General features: G+C 36.9%; 1 protein-coding gene and 1 pseudogene across 2 annotated transcripts in view; both read left to right on the top strand.

Moving 5' to 3' along the window:
• The window catches only part of PCDH15 (protocadherin related 15), a 681,342-nt gene extending 666,622 nt beyond the window's left edge, over positions 1-14,720 (top strand). Inside the window, exons 33-37 of one of the 2 annotated variants that reach the window (XM_059662693.1) lie at positions 860-878; positions 2,464-2,502; positions 7,587-7,657; positions 8,478-8,577; positions 12,097-14,720. In XM_059662693.1, coding sequence (XP_059518676.1) covers positions 860-878; positions 2,464-2,502; positions 7,587-7,657; positions 8,478-8,577; positions 12,097-12,648 — 781 coding nt within the window. In that variant the 3' untranslated portion in view covers positions 12,649-14,720. The remainder of the gene's footprint in view (positions 1-859; positions 879-2,463; positions 2,503-7,586; positions 7,658-8,477; positions 8,578-12,096) is intronic. The other variant, XM_059662692.1, reaches the window with a different exon arrangement.
• LOC132215070 (U4 spliceosomal RNA) lies at positions 5,436-5,557 on the top strand (annotated as a pseudogene).
• Positions 14,721-24,579: the final 9,859 nt, after the last annotated feature.

Raw genomic sequence — 24,579 nt, forward strand, 5'->3', positions numbered from 1 at the left:
ACCACTAAAGATGCTTGCAGATAAGTAGATTTATTTTGTGAAGGCCTTGTAATTTAAAAAGTTTTCGTTGGACTTTATAAAGTTATGTACTTACCTCCTCATAACAAATCTTTATTGAAGCTCGTTGTTTAATTCCATATTGGCATGGTCAACAGCACCGGTTTATTTATGAAAGAGTTGACCTAAAGCATTAATCTGTTTAAAATATTCATAATTAGTGACATTAAATATTGAAAGCATTCTATACCTTTTCCCTCTCAAGTACAAATGTTTCACCAACTTATGGTCCATTAACTTTATAAATTTTTATGTAAAATTGAACATTTGGCTCTTACATCTCAAAACTTTTTGGCTTCATGTCTGATAATATAAATAACTCTCAAAAGTTAGTAATATTTTGCATTCTCTATTTTTAGAATAAACTGACAAACACTTGGGAGAATATATTCTAGCCATAGAGATATATATGTTTTTTATTCTGAACCAATATAGATGTATATAACACATTATCCCCAAGTGAGTATTTTATATGTATCAAGATGATAATGTAAAATATTTTTTATTCCAATTTATCAAAACAGAATCAAAGTGTGCTATTGTACACCACTGTGATAAAATTGATTGTGTATGTTTTGGTGTTCATATGGTTAGGCTGATAATTGTTTTTAATAATTCAGGTAGGAAACTTTTGATCCTCCTGTTTGATGCTGCCACAAAATATATTTCTTACTGAGATAATTTTTAGTAAAAATTGCCTTCTCAGTTTTTCTAATATTTTTTTAAACACCATTACCTAGAATTTTATTTAACCTAAGAAGGCAAGATGTTTAATGTTGATTTCTTCGTTTCTGCCTTGCAGGAGAGGTTATTCATCGGAGGTAAGGGCATTATGGTGTTATATTATATCAAGGACTGATTTATATATTTTTTCAAAGAAAGGATAATTTTTTAAACAAAACTTATAACTATGGTATACTATTTCCTTTCTTTTATATGTTTTACTTCTTTGTTTGGGGATTTTAAGTCTGTTATTCAATGGTGAACAAAAATCAATTGCTTACCTTTTCAGGGACACATTCATTTTTCCTGCATTCCTATTACTCAATATTGTGAGATTTCCCCAGAATTATTTGTCTATAAATCTAATTTGGAAACTGTAGCATGACTTGACTTTTATTCTTTCTACCAGTCCCAGGCTCCGTTCTATCACAGTAGAGCTTGAGATCTCAGAGATTTTTTTTTTTTTTTTTTTAAGACTGTAAGAAAACTCTGGCTTTCCTATTGTGCTAATTTGATTCTCAGTCTACCATGAAGAGCTGGGCATTCTGGTCAGAAATATTTAGGCTGGCCTCACTATATGTGGTACTCTCAATGAAGTCACTGAGAACCCAGTATGTACAGTTTCTCTTTTAAGAGAATAAAATAAGCATATGACCTGATGGGCTAATGTTTTAGAATATGTAAGTTCTAAATTGTTTGAAAATTAAGATGAATGACTTTAAGAATAACTGGTTTGGGGGGATAATTATAATAAATAACAAGTTGAATCAGAAAACCTCTAACTTAAACTTCCCACCCTTTATAGTGAATACCTTCAGAAGACTAACTCTATCATGGAAAGTCTATCTGTTTAATCTAATAGTCATTCTATTGGCCATTTCAAACAGTTGGTTCATTGGTGGAAGTGGAAGTATCTCAGAACTTCTCTGCCCATTTTCCCACTGCTTATTTAAGATTTGTGTTGTATAACTATTTCCCCAACATTTGAATTGTTAATGCTGCTCCCATCTGATTAAAGTATAAATTATCCTGAAACTGACCAATAGTGACTGTGTTTTCTTTAAATTAATATGGGTGAAATGGGCAGATACAAATGATTCCTGTCAAATCTGTGAAGGACAATCTCCCTAATCTAATCACAAGAGCATTTCTGAAGACACGCTTAATGCTTGAGTGCAGGCAATCCACATTTTGGTAAAAAGAAAAATGGAAAGCATGTCTTAAATATGATGATGAATATATCATTACTATATCATTATTTTGTGATCTCTACCCTTCTTCCTAATGAGCCTGATTGTATTTAATGTGGGGAGAAAAATAGATGGGCAATTTAAAAATGAGTTTCAATTTGTTAGGAAGAATTGTTTGACATTTAAAGTTCTTTTAGAACCCCAAATGACACCATACTGTGAAGCTCAAGCCAAGAAAATATTTATTAAGTTTAACTTTGATGTTTTACTTTCACCATTATTTTAATTAACAAGTTAATTTATTAAGTTGTCTTCCAATGTAAGTAGTCAAAATATTATTTAATGCTGTTGGTAGCTATCACATGAATAATGAATTATAACCCCAAGGTAACCAGTTTAAAACTGTCACCTTTTTTTCTCTTTTCAGTTATAATCTACCTTTTCCATCTGAATTCTTTTCTAAACTTTTTTCTATTTTAATTTCCTTTGGCAGCAACAACAACTGCTGAGGCCTTCTCTTCTTAACCCAGAGGTATCAATTTTCTTTCTCCTTTCAACCTCACTGTCCTCATGCTACTTTGTGACATTAATGTCCACCATACAGGTAGGCAGAGTGGGTAGCTGCCAATGTGGCGTAATTTCACAAGAAAGAGAAAAGATGGTTTTAAATTAAAATAAATAAACTAGTGAGCAAATCACCTCCTTACTGCTTGCTGGTGGCTAAAATTCTTTTTTTTTCTTTTGCTTTATTCTTTGGGAATTAGACAAAAATTTTAGTCCTAATAAAAGCAAGGTATCATTGAATGAAATAATTCACAAACCTGATCAGTCACTTGTCATAGAATTGTTCTTTAGATCAGATTTAGATTAGGCAAAGTTTGAAGAATGCAGAAATCTGTACTGAAATAAGAAAAGGTAAAAAAATTGGTTATAATTCACAATTTTTAATCATTTAAATGTGACTCAAAATACTGCCATTGGGTATCTATTTCAAAATGCCTATGTCATTTGCTTCTGCAATGAGAAGAAGATATGCATAGTCGGAGAATAAATATATATTATCTACATTTATTTAGCGCTTACACTGCTAAATATTTTTAGAAAAAAAGCAATATTATATAAACACATCTTTCGCAAATTTAGTATTTTATAAGCTCTACTTTAAAAAATTATTCAATTTCCTTAATAAAAGAATCTTCATTTTGCTAAAGAGATTTCATGGTTAAAATTTACTTTCCACAATTCGGAAGTTGTATGTCAGGAATATTCAACTTACATAAATTCTTAGCAAAAATTTCCATGGAGACATCTTCATATGATAGCTCAGTGTTAAAATCCAAATACCAATTACTGGATACAAGACTTTAATCAAGATATGCAACCCTCCTGAGCATCAATTTCATCTTCTATAAAGTGTAGGCAGTAAAAATTTAACATATTAACTCCCAGCCCAGCAACTTGAACATAGCAGGAAGAAAATCAGTAAATGGTAGTTTTTTGTGGGGTTTTGTTTGTTTGTTTAGTCAAGAAGTTAATTTCCTATGTCTTCTCTATATAAAATTTTCTTCTCTTAGCAAAAATAAATTTTAAAAATAACATTTAGTGTTTTATCTGCCCATAAAATCACTTTTTAATATGCTACTGAGCATGATGTCCTAAATTTGGGATTCACCTGCTAAGGGTAACAAGGGCTGCATGGAGAATTTCAGTCTCTCTTCCAGCGACTCGGGAATCTGAATGGTCACCAGGTCTTTTTTTTTTTTTTTTTTCCTGAAGAGGTGATGCTCTGCCCTTCAGTAATGTGTGGCCTAAGACTCCAAGAGGGACCCTTCAGGTTATTCTCTTGTACTGGCTCCTATTCCTCCTTTCCAACTCAGATTACAGAAGACTAATAGTGTCAAGGGCTAAGTTTCCTGGTTCCTTCCCAGTTGCTTCTATTTATTTTCTTAAAGGCACCTGATGCCAGATATATGGTGTACCTAGCAAGAGTTGAGTTTTATTCTTCCTTTAGGAAAAAGAAGTACATGTCTAAAAAATTTATTTTATTCTAACTTCAAAATCTGGGATATACTCAGTTGCATTGTTTACATAAATATTTATTTTTAATTATTGCTAAGTTATTAAAATTCAACTTCAAAATAATTGTAAGAACTCCTAACTTGAGATCTCCTCCCTTACATTTTTAAGTATGTAATAATATGGTCAGCTATAAGCAAAATGTAGATCTCTAGAACTTCTTAATTGAAACTTTATACCACTTTTGTCCCCCTCCCCACCCCTGGCAATGATCATTCTGTCTGCTTCTGAGTTTGACTATTTTGCCTACCTCATAAAAGTGAAATCATTCTGCTTGTGTCTTTCTATGATTGGCTTTTTTCATTTAACATATGTTCCCAAGGTTCATCCATGGTGTTGCATATGGTCGGAGTTCTGTCTTTTTAAGGCTGAATGACATTCCATTGTATATACCACATTTTCTTTATCCATTCTTCCATTGCTGGACATTTAGGTTTCGACGTTAAAATCATTTGGCGGTCTATTCTCCGACTCTGTATGTATTAGATCAAACGTATATTAGACAATTAGTTTAAGAGTATTATTTCTGAGACCTATTCACTTTATTGAAACCAGTAATATTACTTTGGGTAATAAATGCCTCCAAAGTCTATGCCTACCAATATGATATATGTATTTTACCTTTTTCCAGTTTCTTATTGGTCTTTCTCTACCTCATTTCCGACTCTCCCACCATGTACAGTTTTTGTTGGAAAAAAACTTCAGCCTAAAAGGGTACAAATCACACGGTTTAATAGATGAGTATTCACAGAGCGCACACGTCCTAGCATCTCTCCAGAAAACCTGTCAACTTCAACACTCAGATTATTTCCCCTTTCCCTGACTACTCACCTGGTCTCTTTGCTTTTCCAAGATAAATATTTTAATGCTACACATACATATTTCATTTCAGCTTTATTGAATTATAATTGACAAAATTATAAAATATTTAATGTGTAGATTGTGGTGATTTGATACATGTATACGTTGTGAAAAGAGACCCCTCTCTAGTTAATTAACACAACTATCACCTCACTTATTTCGCTTTTATTATGTGTAAGAACATATAAATTCTGTCCTCTAAGCTAATTTCAATTATAGAATACAATGTTATCAAATATAGTCACCATGTTTTACATTAGAACCTCAGACCCCATTCATCTGGTAGTTTTTAACCTTTTTACTAACCTCTCCCTATTTCCCACACCCCAGCCACGGACAACCACTTTTCTACTCTGTCTCAATGAGTGTGACTTTTTATTTAAATATGTTTTAGATTCCACATATAAGGTGATACCATACCGTGCAGTATGTGTCTCTGTCTGGCTTGTCCATCTTAGCATAATGCCCTCAAGGTCCATCCATGTTGTCATAAATTATAGGATTTCCTTTTTTTTCTAAATGTAGGCATTCATTGTGCATTGGCAGCATCGTAGGCCGTGAGCGTTATCTGAGTTGTGATTAATGCTAATTGAAAACTTTTCACCTGGCTCCTAATATACATATTAGCTTTCTGTTTGTTTGTTTTTAATTTCCCTGAGAAGAATAGTATAGAATAATAGGCTTCATTTGTACCTGGCTTCTTTTGCTCATCATTCTGTGTGGGAGATTCACCTCTGTTTTAGTGTGTTTACCTCGTGGACTTGTTCATTGGTTCCAGTCATTGGCTGTTGTGAATACTGTATTTTGGTGTACAATTGTACAAAATTGTGTTGGGTATATAAATTGAACTACATTGAATTTCTGTGAAACAGGATATGCATTTATTTGACTTTAGCAGTATTGTCAAGCATTTCCCCAAGGGTTTGACTAATTGATAATCTCTCTAAAAGGATATGAAAGTTCCAGTGCTCCATGTCCCTGCCAAAACATGGTATTGGTGATTTTTTTTTCTTTTTATTCTTAGCTATTTTGGTGGGTAAACTGCAGCAGTTTTAACAGCAAAAACGGATCCTGTTACAGTTGTTTCACAAAACATTTGTAAACTGCAGTCATCACATTGTCTATTAGTAAAGCTGAGGGACTGCAAGCTAAAATAAACATCTAGGGAAGTAATATGAAGTGAATGGAATTTATTAGATGTAAAAACAGAAGAGCAGATGGGGGATCCTATTGTGACTCTGGGTACAGAAGTAACACTGTATGGTTGAGAACACAGCAGTAACTAGTAGAGACCATGATTGCTATAAGGAATAGTACCACTAACAAAATTCATGACATGTGAAAATATGAGACCAGTGTTGCCATTTTATTTTTCAACAGAAATCTAACTCCAGATTTTTTATAGCAATTTCTGATTAGAATTACTACAACAAATTCAATTTTTTTTAAAAAAATTGTTTGTTGGCCCTGGCCAGTGCAGCTTAATGGTTAGAGCATCAGCCTCCACCAAAAAAAAAAAAAAAGTTTCAGGTTTGATTCTTGGTCAGGGGCATGTATCTGGGTTGCAGGCTTGATCTCTGGCCCCACTTAGGGCTAATTCAAAAGGCAACCAGCCGATGTGTGTCTCTCACAGTGATCTCTCCCCCCACCCCACCCCCCATACACACACACACACACACACACTTCCACTCTCTCTATAAAGCAATGGAAAAAATATCCTCAAGTGAAGATTTAAAAAAAAATTGTTTGCCAAACAGAGCACAACTGACAATTATTCAGGCTGTGAATTTCATTTTTTTTCTAATGATATATTATGGTCTCAGAGAACTTTTATCTCCTTGAACCAACAGAATTAATTCTATAAAAAATAGATGACTTTAAAAATAAAGTACCAACCTATTTTCCTGTGGATACCTTTACTTTTTCCTCCTTCCCTTTTCTCACTTCATGGCAAAGTTAATTTAACTTGTTCAACCTACTTAAACGTTAAAATAGAATTTAAAAGGGAAATGTAATAAAATTGAATTTAGTTATTTAAAACTAGCTTCGTATGTGTATCTCAGGAAAAAAACACCTTTCTTTAAGAGTTGGACAAAAAAAAAATGATTGTCTAGAATTTAGAAATAGAAACCTTGAAAGGGCTTTTATTGGTTTAATTACATTTAATTAAATCTAGTATGTTTTAAAATATAAACATCCTTGGGAAATATCACATGTTAATGTAATTATCAGATCTTTTCTTAAGAATAGCTTTTGAAAAGTAGAAGTCTTCAGGGTACTAGACGACAGTTAGCAGGAAACTGAAACAATGATAAAGATAACGCTATAATTTTTCTCAAGGCTAAAGTCTGTTAATAATATGTTAAAATAGAGTAAAATATTAACTGCCTTTGATAGTTTTAAAACAACTGATAGGCTCATCTGTATCCTGTTTACCTTCATAAAAAATTCCATATTTACCCTCTCAGTTCTAAAAACAACCTTATTTTATGTAAAACAATCATAGCCAGAAAAAAAAACAAACACACATTTAGATATGTTTGACTAACATTTGTAATTAAAGTTATCTTGACAGGAGCATTTTGAGAGTCATTGAATTCTAGGTCTGGAAATCTGACTTTGAGTTGAAATGTAATAAGAATTTGTTTTCAAAATACAATTTCTCTTTTTGAAAAATAGGAGTTATCCATGGAGTCTGGAATTGATCCTGGCCAGGAATATGGACAAGATTATTACAGTTATGAGCATGGGTACATTTTCAGATTTTTTAAATGCAGTATCTTAATATTTTTATGAATAACAATGATTAGTAAATGATTATTGCTATCATTCATGTTATGTGTCATTTTATTTGTTACATATTTGAAAATAAGTAACATATCTAGTTTTAGATTCAGTAAGGTTTTAACCATTTTTCTATATTGAATTCCGTTTTGATGTTCTATGTTAATATTGACTACAACTCTAAGAATGCAGTAAAAATTATTCAAAATTATGTAAATGGGGGAAAATAGACATCATATTTGCTCAATTCCTGAATTCATCATTGTTTATATGATATGTTTAACATTTCATCTAACCAGTCACCCTCAAGATTTGCCCAAAAAACATACTTCAGAATTTAGTAATAAGCATTTCTACACACATAAGTTGCTTTCTAAAAATAAAGTAGAGAAATGTAATGACCATTACAGATCATGTTTGAAGCAAAGCTTTACTGTGAAGATAGACTTTTTGTTCTGAATAAGCCATTATACTTTTAGAAAGAACCTATTTTGTGTCCTAAATTTTTCAATTAGTTAAGGAACAATATGCCTAAAGACTTACCCAAAACTTACTTTGAAATAACTTGACTCTTTTTATTGTTATTCCAGGATACCATTATGGCAAAAATCATTGGTCATCAGGTTGTAGTACCTACCTTTTGGTTTTGTAATTAGTTTACCAGGTGCTTAATAAGTTAGGTATAAGTATCTGTTGATTGAATGATGAAGAAAAAGAACAGTCATGGTAAAACCTACCTAGATCACATAAAAAAAAATGGTTTAAAGTTGTAAGTTTCTATTACAGGTATGAAATGCCTCAATATGGAAGTCGCCGTCGCTTGTTACCACCGGCTGAACAAGAGGAATATGGTGAGGTGGTTGGTGAAGCTGAGGAGGAAGAAGAGGTAATTACTGTAATTTTCTTCTGTAAGATTAATAATCCAAGAACAATTTGTTAACCATACTTGCATAGCGGGCTACAAAATTTTCCAAAAATCAGAAATTCTGTTCACTTAATACATGTTTTCCATAGAAATTTAATAACGCTGACCATTGTCTTGTCTGTAGAAGGAAATTAATTTTATATAACTTTATATCCTTCTATAAAATGTTAGACACGAGGTATAAAGCTGCAATAAAATTATATTTTCTAACATCTTAAATGTTCCCCCATAAATAATATTAAAATATATCAAAGATTGCACAAAACAATGTTTACTTTTGTTTCTACATTGTCCAGCATATCTAAAAACTTGCGAAAAGTACAGTCTACAATTTTTTTTAGGTGTGCAGGACAATGTAGAGAGTATAGTCTCCATCTTTCAGTTATGAGAAAAGTAAAATATTGTCACCAATATTTAATGAAATGTTTATGTTTAAAGTAGCGTGAGTTGTGCATAGTTAATTCTTACATTCATAGTTTATTCTTATATTCTGAAATATTTACTTGAACATTTATTTTAAAAAACATGCACACAACAAAGAAATACCATAGTGCTATCCTGTTCAAAATTAAGAGAAATATCAGAGCTTTATCCTGTTCAAAAGTTAAGAAAACAGTAAAATTTCCTGCTTATTTAAAATATTAGTAAAGGAAATACATAAAAATATTAAAGTCTACAAGTGAGAGAGGGCAGGCATTATGATTATTTCTCTCTCCTTCGATATGAGATGCAAAATAAGTTTTGTATAAGAAAAAAAAATGAGAAAGCATTAAATTTGCTGTCATTAAGACAAGCCAATATAAAATAATTCACTTTTGTTAGGTCACGTTCCGTGTACATACGTTGGGTAAAACAGTAGGTAGCGATGAGGCTGTTTACTTAAGAGCAGTTATATAACGTGCATGAGGCTGCCACCTGCAGATTCACGCCTGCTTAACTTATGTGGGACAAGGCCACATCATAACCGTCCCCCAGCTGACACTTCACTTGCATTTTTGTGATTTTCAGGAAGAGAAAGTTAAGCCCACAGTTGAAGTTAGAGAGCCTAGTGAGGAGGAAGTAGTTGTCACTATTGAAAAGCCACCAGCAGCTGAGCCTACCCACACCACGTGGAAGAGAGCCAGGATATTCCCAATGATTTTTAAGAAAGTTAAGGGGCTCGCGGAGAGAAGAGGCATCGTTGTCCTGGAGGGCGAAGAGTGGCAGAGACGCCTTGCGGAAGAAGACAAAGATTATTTGAAACTCACCCTGGACCAAGAGGAAGCAGCCACGGAGAGCACAGTGGAATCAGAGGAGGAAACCTCAAGCGACTATACCGAATACACGGAAACAGAATCCGAGTTCAGTTATTCTGAGACGACAGAAGAGGAGTCGGAGTCAGAGACGCCGGAGGAGGAGGAGGAAAGTTCGACCCCTGAATCGGAAGGGTCGTCCACAGAGTCAGAAGGAGAAAAGGCGAGGAAGAACATATTTCTTGCAAGAAGGCGGCCTGTTGTTGAAGAAGTCGTGGAAGTCAAAGGTAAAAAACAGCGGCCGCCTGAAGAGCCGGAAGAACTGCAGGTAGAAGAGGAAGCAGCCCCAGCAGAAGGAGAGGAAAGTGAGCCGGCCGCCCTAGAAGAACCAACTGACCTTGAACCTCCAGACGTGACTGAGGAGGGCAGCGTGGAATCGGCCTCGGTGGAAGGAGGGGTGGAGAGTGAGGAGGAGTCGGAATCGTCCAGTAGCACCAGTAGTAGCGAAAGTCAGTCTGGAGGCCCCTGGGGCTTTCAGGTGCCAGAGTACGACCAAAGCAGGAGCGCCAGCCAAAGGACGCCCCCGGGAGCAGGCGCCGAGGGCTACAGCACGGCCCTGTAGAAGCGCTCACAGTAGGTGGCAGTTTTGCAGTGATGAGTGCTCTTGTGTGCCGTGCCCTCTGTGTGCTCTCTGGAATGACACTTGACGGGGAGGAACTTGATCACGATTTTGATCTGACTTAAGATTAGAAACATGCCAGAAACGTGAATATATATGCTACCCACATAGATGTGTATAGTAGAGTAGAGGATTAAACAGACTCATCTATCCTATAGTAGTAATTTAGAAGACATGACATGCAATCAGTTAATCAATATCTCTAGTGGGATTTCTGTTAATGCAATGTGGCATTATATCTTACAAGGATGCCCTCTCTATCGAAATGTATTATATGAATACATATGATGGATTTTATATCATCTTTTAAAAATAAGTCCTGCCCTGACCGGTTTGGCTCAGTGGATAGAGCATCGGCCTGCGGACTCAAGGGTCCCGGGTTTGATTCCGGTCAAGGGCATGTACCTTGGTTGCGGGCACATCCCCAGTGGGGAGTGTGCAGGAGGCAGCTGGTGGATGTTTCTCTCTCATTGATGTTTCTAACTCTCTATCCCTCTCCCTTCCTCTCTGTAAAGAAACAATAAAATATATTTTTTAAAAAATAAATAACTCCTAAGGACAAGCTGCAACAAATGAAATCTCTAAAAGTCGTCTTTTGCATGTTTGCATATATGTACATTTCACCTGGCAAAGATATTATCATAAATATCATGAACAGGTTCAAGCTGATTTGTAGTTGGCACTTTCAAATATTAGAAGTTAAATAAAATACTTTTTTTAAAAAAATTCAATTTCCTACAATTCTGTTGTGGATATGAATTAAAGTGAACTTAGAAAAATTAAATTGTAATAACATTTATGCAATTTTTATAGGTAAGTAAACATAACAATTTTAAGATATATATCTGAAAATCAAAAAGCATAGCTTCCTTAGGGCAATGGGCTGGGAATTCACATATCCTGAAACTGTAATACCGTTTTGAGAATAACCTAGTATTGTTTGACCTTTGCTCCAGGCCGTTTCTAATGTGGAATGATAAGAGAAAAGTAAATTTGTGAAAATGCCCATTGTGTTTCAGCTGCTTACAAAAGGAACGTTTATAATAATTAGTTTTCAGGATGGGAAAATAGTTTCTTTTAAGTTAACATGAATTTCAATGTGATGACCCAGAAAACCAGGACACTTCAATGGAATAAAAGCACTAAATTATACAAAATACATGAAACAACAATGAAGGGTTAATTAGGAATTAGAACAATGTGGGTTTAAAAATATCTTTACACTACTGGGCATGGAAATATTAGTCTGAACAGAATATACTAATGCTATGCAGCATATTATCTTGTAAAGCAGCAATTTTATCTAAAAGAATACATGTGCTTCCTAAAATAAGTGTCTACTTCCCAACTCATCCACACTTTCTTCAGAAGTTATTAAACTGTAAGCTCCATGAAGAATTGGTGGGAAAGAAACTGGTGTAAATAAAGAGTTGCTTCCCTCTACTTCTTTCGATTTATATACCTTTGATAGCTTTTTTGCAAAGGTTGGAACTGGACAGACATTGTCATTTTTGCCCTTTTCATTCCTTTGATCCTATCTCACTTATTATTTTTTTTCTATTTTGACAGTGGGCAAGAAAAAGAATGATCAAGTTAGTTGTTGATCGAGATTATGAAACTAGCTCAACTGGAGAAGACAGCGCTCCTGAGTGCCAGAGAACCCGTCTTCACCATCCGAATATCCACAGTAACATCAATGGCAACATATACATTGCACAGAACGGTTCTGTGGTGAGAACCCGCCGTGCCTGCCTCATGGATAACTTTCAAGTTGCTTCCCCTGTGCGACTGGGGAGGCATTTTAAGAAACTGGACAAGTTGGCAGTGACCCATGAGGAGAACATCCCCCTGAACACGTTGTCAAAGGGGCCATTTTCTACTGAGAGAATGAACACAAGACCAACTCTGGTTACATTTGCCCCTTGCCCACTGGGGACTGACAGTACAGCCGTGAAGCCATTGGGGAACAGGGTGAAAAGCACAGTCGAAGAGGAGTCGGTGATTGACAGTAAGAGCATCAAGGAAGCTTTGGAATTCCATAGTGACCACACGCAGTCAGAGGAGGAGGAGCTTTGGATGGGCCCTTGGAACAACCTCCACATACCAATGACAAAACTGTGACCGATTTTTACAGAAAAGTATTTTCATTTTTACTTCCGTTTTTAATAAACTGTGCTTTTTATTGTCACTGAGAAAATAATGTATGGGATTTGTATCAGGCACACAAGCTAAAACTTTGAACAATATGCTTTAAAATTAAAAAATTGACAGATTTGCACTGACATTTGTATCAATTAATTGTTCTTCCCAGAAAATCTTTTGGGACAGACTCTCAATTCACAAGATAATATATCATTTAAATATTTAGTTGTCTTAGTGGGGCTTGCATTTTTTCTCATTTTAATAAACAAGAAATAATTTACTAAGTAATTATATATTTTTTTTGGTTGGCATAAGTTGTCATCTCTAGCGTCCTAGAATTTTTTTAGTACATTTTACTTTTCATTAAAAAAAAATGGGGAAAATTTTGTATTAGACTAGGATTTTACAGATAGTGGGTTTATACAACTGCTGTCTATACCTGCTGATTTTTTAACTGGAAGATAGAATGACAAAGTGATAGTAAGTGTGGGAATCTTCTGTAAGTGATTTAGAATCATGAGTCTATTTCCCTTTTTGTCTAGTATAAAGATTAAGTTTTTACATGTGTATATGTTGACTTTTTAAGGAACACTGAGGTCATATCTCTTTTATAAATATCATTTACAATTTTCCCTGGTGTCCCACTCACTACACATAAATACACACGACAAATGCTCTTCGTACCAAACATAATTGGCAATTTTGTTTAGCCATCTGAAGTTAAATAATTATTTGGAGCATCACAGAAATCTCAGTAAAATGTTACTGAGATAGGAAAGGGTCAAATTGGCCATAATGCATCTAGATTCTAGAACCACAATTTCGGTAAGAAAGATGTAGTAAGATCAGAGAAGTTTCACACTAATATCACTAGACATGAATATTTTATCAACTCAGTATAAAGGAATTTGGTAGGATCAAAAATTTACATAATATGTGAAATGCCTATAAAGGCTATAAATCCATAGCTTCAAATATATCATAGCATATCACTTCTTCCAGATCCAGTTTATAGAATATTTTAACACAAATAATATTTACGTGCATAAGACACAGAACCAGAAAATGCTCACCGGGCATTTTTTTAATCAAAGGTAAACCTTGGAACAAAGCACAGTGTTTCACCATTAACATAAATGAAAACAAAGTATCCTTTTAAAATTTCCCTTGTGTGTTGCATACTTTTCAGATATAAAAATGATGAAACAATATAGTTTAAGAGAATTCAAAATTCTATTGAATATGATTCAGTATGCTATACATACAACTCACCTCAAATTTTGCACAGCACTGACCAAGTTTAGATTTAAGTAAAATTCTCTCATGCATGTTTATTATATGGTTGAAAGACTGAATAGTGCTCTATCATTTACTTTGCTATCATGTTTCATATTTTTAAAATAGTTTAATATAGTGCTATTTCCTTATTTCTAAAGTGAATGGATTGTATGTAACAAACTTGCCAACTTACATGAGTAGTATGTTTTAATTTAAGGTTTCAAAAGTATTTGAGATCAAATACAGTAACATCTCATTTATCTGACATTATTGAAAATTAATACATTACATACATACCTTGCTAGAAAAACTATCAGAATTAACTGGGAGCTTGTTAGAAAGATAGACTCTTGCCCACACTCTCAGGTCTACGCAACAAGAATCCATGTTCTTACAAGATCCCAAGGGTGTTTATATGCATATTAAATTTTGAAAATTAATTATACCATTGAAACCCAGGGCTTTCTTGAAGCACCAAAGTGATTGCTTTTAGTATAAAATATTTTAGATAGGAATTAGATTAAGCATATTATATTTTCTTACTTGCTCAATTAGAGATCACTAAATATAATTTAATGTTTTCCTGATGTTCTGGGGTCATCTCAACTAGTGTCCCATGAGATTCTCTTTGCATACAGCTTTATGAATTTTTTTTGCTTTGTCCAAATTCAGGCTATGATATTTAGCTAATTCTGTCACTGTGCCTCTCTCTAAAATGCATCTTCCCGTTTACTTCTAATCTCCTGGTGAGAAAGTTTGTGTCTTTGTTTGTTTTGTTTGTTATTAAACCTGAGAAAGGGATCAGATATGTGGATTCAAAAATCAAAGTTTTGTGACTCTCAGAAGCTTTTTGGGGTCACTATTGACGTCTAAGCACTGTTCTAGAAACCTGAATTTGTCAGAAGACTAATGCCCTAAGATATGAGATGTCACTGTATTGTAAAGTTCAATTTTACAATGAAATATGCAAAATAGTACAAGCTACTCAGCGGACATATTTCAGCAATTTCAAGATGATCATTTTAGTAAAAACAATCATAAAGTTAACCTACCCTAAGTTAGTAGAGATAGTAGGAAAATAAACAGTATTTACACAGAGAAAAAAAATCAAATATTTGGTCAGTATATTTTGAGGTAAAGTATACTCAGCAGCAAAAGCATTACCAACTAATTACATAAATCTAGACATAAATTTAAGTAGTTACTTTGAAAGGACTTTCACTCTTTTATGAAACTGACTCAGGATTAAAGTTGTGGAACCCAGGGGAGATATCCAAGTATGTTTAAACTTTTCAGAATACTTCATATATGATATTTCTATGTAAATGTTTATAAAGAAGTTGGCAGTTATTTTTCCTAGATAGGAATAGCAATTTTTTGTTGTTGCCGTTCTTAATCAGTACCAGCTTTTAATCAGGCAGAAAAATAGCAAATCTTGGCTGGTTACGCTGAGAATGGACTAATACGACTATAATATTTATAAACCTGTTGTTTTTAAGAGACAGTGTTGTAAGCATGAAGGGAAAGGGGAGGAAGACTGAAAAAAACAAAATCAAGCTGACATATAGGATATTTGTGACTCAATGACCGTCAAATCACAATATAATCTCTCTGTCTAGACTTCTCTTTTTCATTGATTACAGACTCTGAGAGTCATCATAGAATTATACCTGTAGGTTGGCCAAAAGATCTTTTTAATCCAGAAAAAAAAATGTTTGCCTTGAATTTTATATGTGGTATGTCATCCATGATGTTAGACCACATTGGTAACAGGGATGTTGAAACATGTTATTTATTCTAAGTGATTCTTCCAAATGGGATCTGATAGCAACTATTAAAATACTGTTAATTGCATTTATGTATCATAGAGCCAGAAAAAAATGAATATTGATTCTTGAGGGAAGACATTTTTTTTTTTTGTGAGCCTTGCATTTTTTCTTGTTCTGCTTCACTTTCTGCACTTTGTACCATAAGTGGGGCTTATCTGCCACTTCACTCAATTAGTAAAATATGCAGAAAGAGCTAACAATCTATTCTCAGGGCAGATGCCCATTGGTGCCTGCAAATAACACAGCGATATGGCTAAGGGATAGGTTCAAAAAGAATATTGAGGACCTCTATTTTTTTTTTTTTTGGTAGTTTCTCCTCAAATGATAACATGGAATTCTTTGCTTTTTCATTTGATTTTGCATTTATTGACCTTTATAATAACAATATTTACTTTCTAGATTCTTTTTATTGCAATCTACTTTAAACGGATGGTAAGTTAAGCACATATATGGAAGACTTGAACATTGTCTATAGTTTGGAAATTATCAACACATTCACTGCTTTCCCAATTTCTTTATCCAAACACCTGTTTTTCTTTAACAAATATTATGTTGCTGTATGAAGAATATGAATTAGTACTTTTAAGTTAAAATGCATTGTTATCTACTACACAATGTTTCAAAAATAAATTTCCATTTAAAAAATGATTTCTCATTCTGTTGGGTGGGGATAAAAATCAGTAACTATTTTTGCCATTTACATGTTTATGTATTTTAGTTTGATAATAAAAGAAGAGCCTTCTTTGCAAACTCTTGTCTTGAACAATGTGAAGAAAGAGTGTATTTTAAAATTCTCGTTATTTCTGTGCATTTCAGTCACGTACACTTATGTACACATTACAAAGTTTAAAAAGAGTGAACAATGTGTTTCCTAACATACTGCCTATCCATTCATTTTAAAAAAAGATAATCACATAAACACAAAGAATATGTTATGTTAAGAATGCTAAATGATATCAAAGCAAAAATAATATCAAGAAGCATAGTCAACATGAAGTTACACTAGGTCTTTGAACATGACTGATGTTTCAGAGATTCATAATTAGATTCATAATTCATAACTACCTATCCATGCATCCATTTATTTATCTATATGAAAAATGCTCCTATTTCCATGGCCACAGGCAACTTAACTTTTTAATGCTACTGATGACATAATTTTAATTGGTGTTTTTTATTTTTGTTTTTATCTCAAACAGGGTTGGGAAAAACAAATTTTCTGAAACAACCAACTTGAATACAAAGAGAATTCTTAACCATTTGCTCTTTATATTGTAGAACAGAACTTTACTTATCTCTATCTTTCCAGTGTCCACATACCTCCTTACTGTTGAGAAAAATATTGCATTCAGTGGAATGAGTTAATTCTTGCCCTGTCACTGTGTAAACTTGGGCATGTCATTTTATAATTTACTTCTTTGGAGAATGGCAATAACATTCACCTCAATTATGAGATAAAATAAGATATTTAATCTGTACATTTTGTACCATATATTAATACTATATGTACAGAGTAAAAGTTTGGAATGTTTTCTTCATATTTTTCCTCACAGATACGACCAGATTCTACTATGTTCCCACTTAATGCCAGTGCAATTTTTATTGACCTATTTTACAGAGTAAACATTCTGTTATTACAAAATGCATTTCTCCCCTATGGTTCTGAAAGAGGTATATGATTTTATAGAGAAATAAAAGAAACCCATGGAATTTTTTTCTCCTCTGAGAGAAAAAAAAATTATATATATATATATACATATATATATATATATATATATATATATATATATATATATATAGAGAGAGAGAGAGAGAGAGAGAGAGAGAGAGAGAGAGAGAGAGAAAGAGAGAGAGAGGAGAGAGAGAGATTTCAGAGAGAAAGGGAGAGGGAGAGAGAAACAGAAACATCAATAATGAGAGAGAATCATCAATGGGCTGCCTCCTTCATGCCCCACACTGGGGATCTAGCCCGCAACCTGGCTAATATCAAGAAGCATAGTCAACATGAAGTTACACTAGGTCTTTGAACTATAACTTCCTTGTTCATAGGTTGACACTCAATCACTGAGCCATGCCAGCCAGGCTTCTGTAGATATTATATATATAAAATCATTGCTCAAGAACAGGATGCAATGTGCAATGCCTGGCCTGCATCAGGACGGTTCAGTGGTTTCACAGGTATGATGTGAGAGAATACAGAGAAATGTCCTCCAACATATGTCCCATTGTAATCCAAATACCTACCCAAAATGCGCCTTTCATGTACAGTAATTACTGAATTAGCAATGGCTCTTTTAGATTTGCTGTGAATGAGTCATGGCTTTTATCCAAAATCTAGCCTTAAATTAGTTCAGAAAACTTAAAATCTTTCTTCTAATTGTCAATAACCTGATTTTAAAAAGCATACTGACAAAATTTGGTTTGGAAACATCAGTATCTGTGGCTCTATGCACTTACTCCCATTACTATCTATTCCCCAGCGGGTTTCTCTACCATTGCCTAGTCTTGTAAAGGTTACTGAATTATCTGACCCTATAAAAATATCTGTCACGGTACAATGGGAGGAAAAGTGAAATTTTAGCCAGCTCTAATATACATAGATAGATAGATAGATAGATAGATAGATAGATAGATAGATAGATAGATAGATAGTTTCTGTAACTACAAAATGGCATGAGCCCTAGGGCCATTTTGAGTAGAAGCAGAAATAATGGGCTCAATATCAGCTTGAAATAAGTTGCAAGTCTTACAAAATGCCACTGTGCTTTAAAGAATCAGCCACTGTGCCCATCTCCAGCCTGTGTTATTTATATATTTACTAGAGGCCCGGTGCACAAAAATTTGTGCACTCGGGGAGGGAGGGGGGGGTCCCTCAGCCCGGCCTGTGCCCTCTCCCAGTCTGGGACCCCTCGGGAGATAACGACCTGCTGGCTTAGACCTGCTGCCAGGTGGCAGAGGGCAGGCCCAATCCCTAGGTGCAGCCCCTGGTCGGGCTCAGAGCAGGGCCATTTGGGGAGTTGGGGCACCGCCCCCTGTCATGCACAGAGCAGGGAGGATCAGGAGGTTGCGATGCCACCCTCAGTCACGCTCAGGGTAGGGCCGATTGGGGGGTTGGGGCACCGCCCCCTGTCACACTCAAGGCAGGGTCGATGGGGAGGTTGCGGCGCAACCCCCTGTCACGCACAGAGCAGGGCCAATCAGGGGGTTGGGGCGCTGGCCCCTGTCACTCACAGAGCAGAGCCCATCAGAGGGGTTGGGGCGCCGCCACTCTCACACTCAGGGCAGGGCCGAAGGGGAGGTTATGGCTCTACCCCGTCACACACAGAGCAGGACCCGTTGGGGGGGGGGGGCGGGGGGGGAGGGGGTTGGGGCACCACACCCTGTCACACACAGAGCAGGGCCGATCAGGGGGTTGGGGCACTGCACCCTGTCACACACAGAGCCGCAGAGCGATCAGGGGGTTAGGGAGCTCCCCCCTATCAGGCACAGAGCAGGGATGATCAGGGGGTTGGGGCGCCTTCCCCTGTCCCGAACAGAGCAGGGCGGATAGGGAGGTTGTGGCCCCGCCCCCTGTCGCACACAGAGCCGCAGGGCGATCAGGGGGTTCAGGGGGTTTGGGCACTGCCCCCTGTCACACTGATGCCGGTGCCCGGAGGCCTCGCGGCTCCGCTGATCCCCATGCACTGGGTGTGTGTGGGGGGGGAGTGTCCCTCAGCCCAGCCTGCCCCCTCTCACATACTGGGAGCCCTCAGGCGTTGACCCCCATCACCCTCCAATCGCAGGATCGGCCCCTTGCCCAGGCCTGATGCCTCTGGCCTAGGCATTCGGCCCGGGCAGCGGGGACCCGCAGCTGCAGCGGCCCCATGATCGTGGGCTTCGCTTTAGGCCCAGGCAAGGGACCCCTAGCTCCTGGGACTGCCAGCTTCGACCGTGCCCAGCTCCCATCACTGGCTCCACCCCTACTTCCTGCTATCACTGGCCAGGGCGAAAAAGGCACCTGATTCTCCGATCATGGCTGGGGGGCAGGGCAAAGGCGGCCCCAGGGCCGCCTTTGCCCTGCCCCCCAGCTCTTAGCTCCCCCCTGGGTTTCCGATCACTGTCAGTGGCAGGGGGCTTCTTCCTGCTTTCCCTTTGGCCTCCCTGCATTGTGCCTACATATGCAAATTAACTGCCATCTTGTTGGCAGTTAACTGCCATCTCAGTTGGCAGTTAATTTGCATATAGCCCTGATTAGCCAATGAAAAGGGTAGCTCGTACGCCAATTACCATTTTTCTCTTTTATTAGTGTTGATATCCCATTTCAGAACCAAAAGGCCTATGATGACTTATAAAAATGCATAGACTATAAATGGTGAAATAAGATTGAAAGAATGAAACCAAGGGAAATAAAGATAAGGGAAGAATAAATACTGTGTTTAGATTAGCACCCAGACTTAGGTGCCCCATGGTTCTATGCATTGGTTATTTAGGCCACAAATTTAGCTCTAATCTCCCCCAGCTATCAATTCAAAAAGGAAAGTAGAATTAGTTATGAGAATTATAGGCTGCATAAAGTTAAAAAACTATTGAAGTGAAGTCAGCTTTGCTCGTTACCGAGACTTGAGAGACATTTTTCCTAAGGGTCTTTATAAGAAGTACACTATATGATATATTGGCTTAGTTGCCGTTACTTAAATTTTATTTCTTTGCTTCTCAATTTTTGATTGCATAGCTTGCAAACATCAGCCTTTCTTCCAGATCTTCCAGTGTCCAAGTCGCTGACTCTGTCACCTGGCTATCAATGTTTCCTACAATGAGTGGTAGAGGGGAGAGTGCCAGAATATTTTCTACTTTAACTAGCATCACCACCAGAGTTATATTAATCCCACTTTAATTAAGTCATTAATCAAAGGCTGGGTTGTAAAGGTCTGCAATTTTCTCAGCTCTATAGCTGCTCTGTTCGCTGACGATGGCATATGTAAATGCAGACCTATTTCTTTATTTCTTTAGAATATAGGTTTTTATCTCCCCCTTGAAGCTTGAGCTTGAATTTAGGGAACCTTTTTCAGATCAATGAAGCAGGCTGTTATAAGGTAGATAGAAATGTGAAGAATATGCTATGACTTGAACAGCTTGACAATTTCACCTAATTATGTCTACTTTATTAGCACTTCATATTCATACATTTGGACAAGGATGGGCATAATTAGTGTTATTTTAAGTGATATCCTGGTGAACCAGCTTTCTAGAAAAAAATAAAAATATTGTGTTGTGTTTTCAGATTTTTATACATACGTAATCCCACCATAGTCATCTACTGATGGCTAAATAACCAGCTTGCCAAATTTCTGAAAATTTTATAACTGGCTCTCACAAGCCATTATGGACCTGGTTTACATATTTTGCAATAGAGCAATTATTAAGAACACTCAGTTACTTTCACTCTCAATAAAAAGAGGGGTGGCAGCAGAAACTCTAAAATCAAGAAGGGCACTGTAGGAGAACATCCCTGAAGGACATGGAAAGGTCAGATATACAAGTCTGCACACAGTGTGGGGAAAAGAAGAGGCCAAGAGAATACAGGAGGATGGCAGTCAAGCAACAAGCAAAAAGACCATTTGTGCAAAAGCCAGAAATGTAAGAGAAATTATATTTTCAAAAAGTGACCCTGTAATTCAATTTTACATTTTAGTGAAATGCGAGTGGGATGGGGTCAGGAAATGGGAAGATAAGTCCAGATGTTAGGCTAGACCTAGACCATTAAAGAGCCAATTTCCACCTCACTACATAGACTTTAAAAAAAGTCTAAACAAGAGAGATCATTTTAATACGTTGAACCCTGTGTCAGTCACGACACTATACTTTCCATCCGGAAGACAAAACAGGCTGGGAGCTTAACATGTTAAGAAACTTTGTATATAAGATGAAAGAAAGGATTAATAAGGAAAAGGTTATGAGTAATAGAAAGAGCAGAAAATTTCATCACAGAAGGCCTGTGTTCAAACCTTATTTTACCCATGAATACTAATGGGCCTTTCTATTGTTAAACCCAAGGACCACTAACAATGCAATTACTTCCACACCCTTCCTTTTCTAATCTCCCAACATCTTTAGGATTTATACAGTCTTCCCAGATCCTCTCATTCATTTTCCTACCTCAAGATAAAAGTGGCATGAATAAACTTTTGAAAATATTAAATGACCTTTTTATTCATCTGTAATTCGTGTTTCTCAGTCTGTCCACCTAACCACCTAATAAGAGGCATATCCTAAATTTGAGCTAGGCTAGGTACATTGGTCCAAATCCTGGCTGTGCCACTACCATAGCTAAGTCCTTTATCTGCAAAGTGGAAGTAATAATGGTACTTATCTTGTGTACTGCTAAAAGGATTAAATGAGCCATTTTTTGTAAAGCTTTTCAAACATTGCTATTGGGGAAAGGGTGAGAATTCCCCCATTCTACTCTCCTTTAGTTCTGGCTGGACTGGTTGCAAAATAATAACATTATCACAAGATTAGATTAATAGGAGGAAAAAAATTAGTAGGCACACTTAGGGGAATCACAATACGATGCTCAGATCACAAAATGAGGCTCAGAAAGTTATGGAACAAGGCACCTTTTATACTTTTTTAGACAAAGAAACAATGATTTGTGAGAAATTGACATAAAGTAAGTGCTCATTAGAAAGAAATCTAAGCAGGTTTGGGTACTCATTAGTGAGGAATCTAAACTGTGTCTGGGCTTGGGTAGTGAATCAGTCAAGGTGTTGCAGGTTTGTTTTTACACGCTTTCGGACTCTGGATTTTATAAATTGTGATAAGGTTGTCTCTCAGTCCTTCAGGGGTGGAGAGGGCACTTCTCCTGGAGATTTATGTCCTGCTTTTAGGGGAACAGGAGAGTCACAGAGCTCTTCCTGCTCTGGCTGCTTCTGTGATTGTAGTTCAGGATAATCAATGTGCCATTGTCTGGGGCAGCCTGCGGGGGTGGGGGTGGGGGGGGCTCAGATACTACAGAAGTGAAACAAAGGAAAGTGTGGAGGGGGGAAATCACTTCAAGAAAAAAGTGGACAGACACAGGATAAATCTCATCTAGACAGAAAGAGGAAATAAAATACCTGCTGACTCCATCCCCAGGTGGATTGTGAGAAGGCAGTGGAATGTGTATACTGTGATTCCCACTGTCCTTCTCTGCTCTTGCCCCCAGTCACTGTATGGTAAAGCCAATCAGAAGGCAGGAGTTTTTGATCTGGGTTCTTATCTGAGAACTAGAGGCCCAGTGCACAAATTCATGCATGGGTGGGGTCCCTCGGCCAGGCTGGCTGGCCAAGGGGAGGGATCGCGGGAGGGAGGCTGGGGGGAGGGACTGTGGGAGGTTGGCAGGCTGCAGGAGGTTGGCTGTGGGAGCACACTGACCACCAGGGGGCAGCTCCTGCATTGAGCTTCTGCCCCCTGCTGGTCAGGGCATGTCATAGAAACCAGTCGACAGGTCATTCGGTCGCTTAGGATTTTATATATATAGATTGGGGATGTTTTCCTAGGGAGCGCCATACCAACATGAGCAAGCTTATCAGAGTAAAGACAGTGGTGGTGTTGCCGGATTCTAGGGCAGGAGGAATAGGGAAACTGAGACAGGAAAATTAAAACAAGGCCAAACAGTGTAAGCAATTTGCAGCCAGCTTATAACTAACACACCATTATCTTCCCCAGCCAAGGACATGAGAGCAAATGGTTAAGAAAAAACCTTCCTAATGAGACAATGCAGAAAGGTGTTGGGGGGGAGGGCAGTTTTACTCCCTAAGCAAAGAAGTCAGCAGTCTCAAGGCTTGGCAAGATAAAGTTGCCAGGTGAGTCTCATGGTTTCTGGGAAGATCACAATAAAGTTAAAACACACACACACACACACACACACACACACACACACACACATACACACAACGGGGGGGGGGGGGGACTTTTTGTATCAAAATAGTCAGCAGAGGAATTTTGACTCCTATAGTCAGGAGGGTATATAATACCTCAGAACTCCCATGCAATTTGCTCTTCAGATTATCTGAGAACCTGTCTGCACTTCATAAACCAGATGTATAGGTTTGCTTGCTTTGCTTTTTCAATAAAGGTGCATGCTTTAATTGCTTTAATCAATTAGCTTTTTTGCTCTAGCTGCTTTGGCTCAGTGGATAGAGCTTCAGCCTGCGGACTGAAGGGTCCCGGGTTCGATTCTAGTTAAGGTCACATGCCCAGGTTGCAGGCTTGATCCCCAGAAGGAGGTGTGCAGAAGGCAGCCAATCAATGATTCTCTCTGATCATTAATGTTTCTAGCTCTTTCTCTCTCTCCCTTCCTTTCTGAAATCAATAAAATTATATTTAATAAAATAAACAAATAAAAATAAATTAGCTTTTCACAATGCAGTAAAAGTCTCTCATATAAATTCATTTATATGAGAAAACAAAGATTGAGGTTGGGGACAGCCCTTTCTACTGTCTCAGGGGGCTGTCCTGTCTGGCACACCTCTCTGGTGCCTATAATACTTGGTGCCGCATGTGATCATGATTGGGATCTGAGGCGGATTGCTACCAGTTAACTCTTGGCTGCACAATTGTCCTTAGTTCCCTGTGACGGGTTGCAGTGAGGCCAGTCCCTTTGGGTATTTCTTTTTTTGTGTTGTCACTGGGGTATTATTACAGCATAAAAAAAAAAAAATAGCAAAACATACTAGGCCTGTGCTCTGGGGCAGAAAATTGATAATAAAACCAAATGAGTGCTTGGGTCCCTGCCCAAGCTTCAAAGATCAAAGAGGCAAATTCCTTTCTCGAGTTCGAGAAT

The sequence above is a fragment of the Myotis daubentonii genome, chromosome 13 (genome assembly GCF_963259705.1).
Source record: "Myotis daubentonii chromosome 13, mMyoDau2.1, whole genome shotgun sequence".
In the NCBI taxonomy this organism is placed as follows: domain Eukaryota; kingdom Metazoa; phylum Chordata; class Mammalia; order Chiroptera; family Vespertilionidae; genus Myotis; species Myotis daubentonii.